Source organism: Trematomus bernacchii, unplaced genomic scaffold (assembly GCF_902827165.1).
Source record: "Trematomus bernacchii unplaced genomic scaffold, fTreBer1.1, whole genome shotgun sequence".
NCBI lineage: Eukaryota > Metazoa > Chordata > Actinopteri > Perciformes > Nototheniidae > Trematomus > Trematomus bernacchii.
The window spans coordinates 1,399,272-1,402,607 of record NW_022987567.1 but is presented as its reverse complement, the minus strand read 5'-3'; the positions used below and the strand labels follow the sequence as shown (position 1 = coordinate 1,402,607).

The 3,336-nt window shown below is 41.7% G+C and overlaps 1 protein-coding gene across 1 annotated transcript; it reads right to left on the bottom strand.

Annotated features, from left to right (window-relative positions):
* Positions 1–1,882: 1,882 nt before the first annotated feature.
* LOC117478944 lies at positions 1,883–3,336 on the bottom strand. The gene is made up of 3 exons (XM_034125920.1): positions 3,256–3,336; positions 3,055–3,144; positions 1,883–2,931 (listed from the first exon to the last, which is right to left on the bottom strand). The coding sequence occupies exons 2-3, from the start codon at positions 3,066–3,068 to the stop codon at positions 2,340–2,342; spliced, it is 606 nt and encodes a 201-aa protein (XP_033981811.1). The 5' UTR covers positions 3,069–3,144; positions 3,256–3,336; the 3' UTR covers positions 1,883–2,339.

The following is a 3,336-nucleotide window of genomic DNA, read 5'->3' as shown; positions in this document are numbered from 1 at the left end:
ACCCTAAGCCTAACCCTATCCCTTTTATTTTAAATTGTATAATGTGGGAGTTTTTTTTGCCGTCCACGAGGAAAAGAAATGGGGCAAAGAGCCTCAGAATACTGAAATCTGTATTTTTTGTCATCTTTTTTTCCTTCTAATTTGTTATTATTTGGTGCAGGCACGAAACATACTACCAATAGAAATACATTGCCTCTAAAATTGTTCTGTGTCAGAATATTGAAATCTGTATTTTTTTTTAATCTGTTTTTCCTTCTAATTTGTTATTATTTACATTGCTTTTAAAATCGTTCTGTGTGACACGAAAAAAATGGCGAAATCGTGTTGGTGAACACGAATCAATAGATTAATTTCGTGACTATAACACGAAATGCCGTGAGACTGTGTTGCATTGGCATGACTGGATCGATTGTGAACTGAACCAGAGCTTCCAACAGTAAATGTTAGGCTGGCAGAGGGTGCGGCCAGCGCCGCTGGGTGTGAGCATAGCTCTTCCGGATTGGTCCATTTTGTTCCGGGTACCGCATGACATCATGCGGTACCCGGAAGAATCAAATGGACAGTGACGTATCTCCAACGAGGCGTTTTGGGGAGGTATTTTTTTTGTGTTAGAGTTTTACTCGCTACAGGGTGTACTTTGAGGGTTTTGACTCTGCACACCGTTTACATGCATAAAAACCTTCATAACACACAAGGGGACGGGTAATAACCGGAAAAGCATGACATGGTAGCTTTAACATAAAAAAAGGGCTGAGTGCTCAAGGTCCTCCTTAATTCAGTTTATAGAATACATCATGGTGAGGTGTGTGCATATCAAACCTCTGATACATACCTTTCATGGTTCAGACTTCTTAAATTGGATGATTTGCAGGTTTTTTTTTAATTTGTATTTGTTGTCTCTATGTGAGATGTCTCCATGCTTTAATGTTCAAAAAGGACTTTCTTTTTCTCATAATGCCTGTGCTGCAGCACCTCTTTTCACGCTCTGTCTGAAACCAGAGCCCAGTCTGCTTGGTTAGCTGGCTGGCTCTGTTGTGATTGGTCAACCACTTAGAGTTGTCCCACCCCTTAGCCCAGGGGTGTCCAAACTACAGCCCGGGGGCCAAATGCGGCCCGCGAGACATTTTGAAACGGCCCTCAGCAAATTCAAAAAGTATATTGGAGTATGGCCCACAAATTAAACTTGTGCTTGTCTTATATTGTACTTTTTAAATGTATACGTACAAATATATCGCACAGTATTCATGTGTTAGTTAGCACAGTTTTTAAAGTTGAAAACATTTTCTAACAAATGTAAGTTGCAAAATACCTCTAGTGAGCAGCCCAGCCCTTCATATATTTTTCTGTATGTGACCCTCGGTGAAAAAAGTTTGGACATCCCTGCCTTAGCCTATCACTAACAATGTGTTGGAGCGCTGGCCAATACAAGTGCAAGTGTTACGTAGTGATGTCATTATGTTACAAAAGAAAGTCCAATTGAGGCGTTTCGGGCAGAGTGTTTGGGAGAGTATATCTAAAACTACAGGAAAGGGAAACCCCAAAACACATAATAGGGTCCCTTCAAATAATTGTAATGTACTGCAGGTCATTTATATCAAGTCAGTTGGACCATAACAACCTTTGGCAACAGTTTTGGACATACAAGCCTGAAAAGACGCACCATAAATCTAAGCCTAAGCGAAAGGAAAAATGTCATTGTGGAAATATATCATGCAAAAAAATAAAAATAAACATTGAAGGGCCTTGCTATCTTAATCAGGGTTATGTGGACATGCTACAATGCACACAAATGTGTAAACTTCAAGCTGCATTTCTAAAAGGCAATGTGTTAAATGATTAGGATTTAACCTAGGCACAAGAAAGCAAAGAGAAAGAAAAGAAATAGATGTATTCAGAACAATATTGCATTTATTATTCACACATAGGCTTGAGACAATCTGATCTCACAGAAAATGAATGCAACCCCTTGACCAAACTCATTGGTGGTAATTTCAACATATTTCATGCCACCACCTCGGAAATGGAAAAGCAAATGGAAAACATTTAGGATGTTGTTTCGTGGTGAACACACAAATTCCCAGGAACAATATGGAGAAGGTCAAACATGGGACTGTCACACAGGAAACTGCTGTTTGTTTCATGTGTAAAACCAAAGGTCAAACATACATTTGTAATTTACACAACAAACATACTTTATTTCATGGTGGGCTTCAGTCCAACCAACACTGGAGATTTTAGAAAGTCCATGCACCCTTAAAAAATGTAACTCTAAATAAATATTTAAATAGTTCATTATTTACATGTTATGTTCTGTTGAGGGGGTGGTCTCATTTCACTGCTTAGCCGAACCTTTTGCTCTCCACTCTCTGACTCTTGATACCCCTCTGAACAGACTGTGGATCTGAAGAGTTCTTAATACAGAGAGTCGTGTGCAAAGGCCGATATTGTGAAAGTCTGGTGTAACCACGGTAAGCTTCCTCCTGGTGACCATTGGATCCATCTGTTTCCAAGCACACCTTATCGTTCTGCCCCTGGTTGTCGTCAAGGTGTGGCGTTGTGCCAGGTCCAGAAGAAAGGGGAGATGGCTCTGAGACGAACAGTCGTACATCTGTAAGTGCCAATCCAACGGTGTCTGCAAAGACCACGCTCTTCTTCTTTAGACCGCCGCCGTCCCTGCTGAGGCAGCTCCGAGGCTCTGAGGCCACAGGAGAGGAGGGCTGTGAGGAGGATGCAGGGAAGGGGGAAGAGGAATGCGGTGAGTGAAGGCCGCTCCGTGGCAGACAGTCGGCCGCCTGATAACGGCGCTGTGAGAGCTTCCGAGTCTTGGACAGCAGCTGGTAAAGAGGTTGGTGCTGGCCGAGGCTCAGACATGGGGCATGGTATGCTCGCATCAAAGAGGGCTGGGTGTGACTCCCAAAGGCATGCAGAACTCTAAGGAGGAAGACATGATGGGGTTATAACGAGACTTATCATGAGAAGTTATACGACAGTTTAGCAAAACCCAAGTAAAGGACCTGCATAGAAATATAGTGAAATGAGAGCACAGGAGCTTACCTTGCACAACTCATCTTCAGTAGATTGAATGTGTTCCCTTTTGTGTAGTATGTTGTTGTTGCCGGATGGCTGCAGATACTTCAAGATCATCTGTAAGAGGAAATCATCTTCAATGAATAAGTCCAATTTATCACTGAATTGAACACAAATCTATTAAAATACAGATGTCAAGGTGATGTTTTCAAAGCAAAATATACTTACAGGCTGGAAGCCACCTTTCGTTTAATCAGATCAATGAAAGAATGAAGGATAGTGATTCTGGTCTGTCTCTGTTCTCTCCGG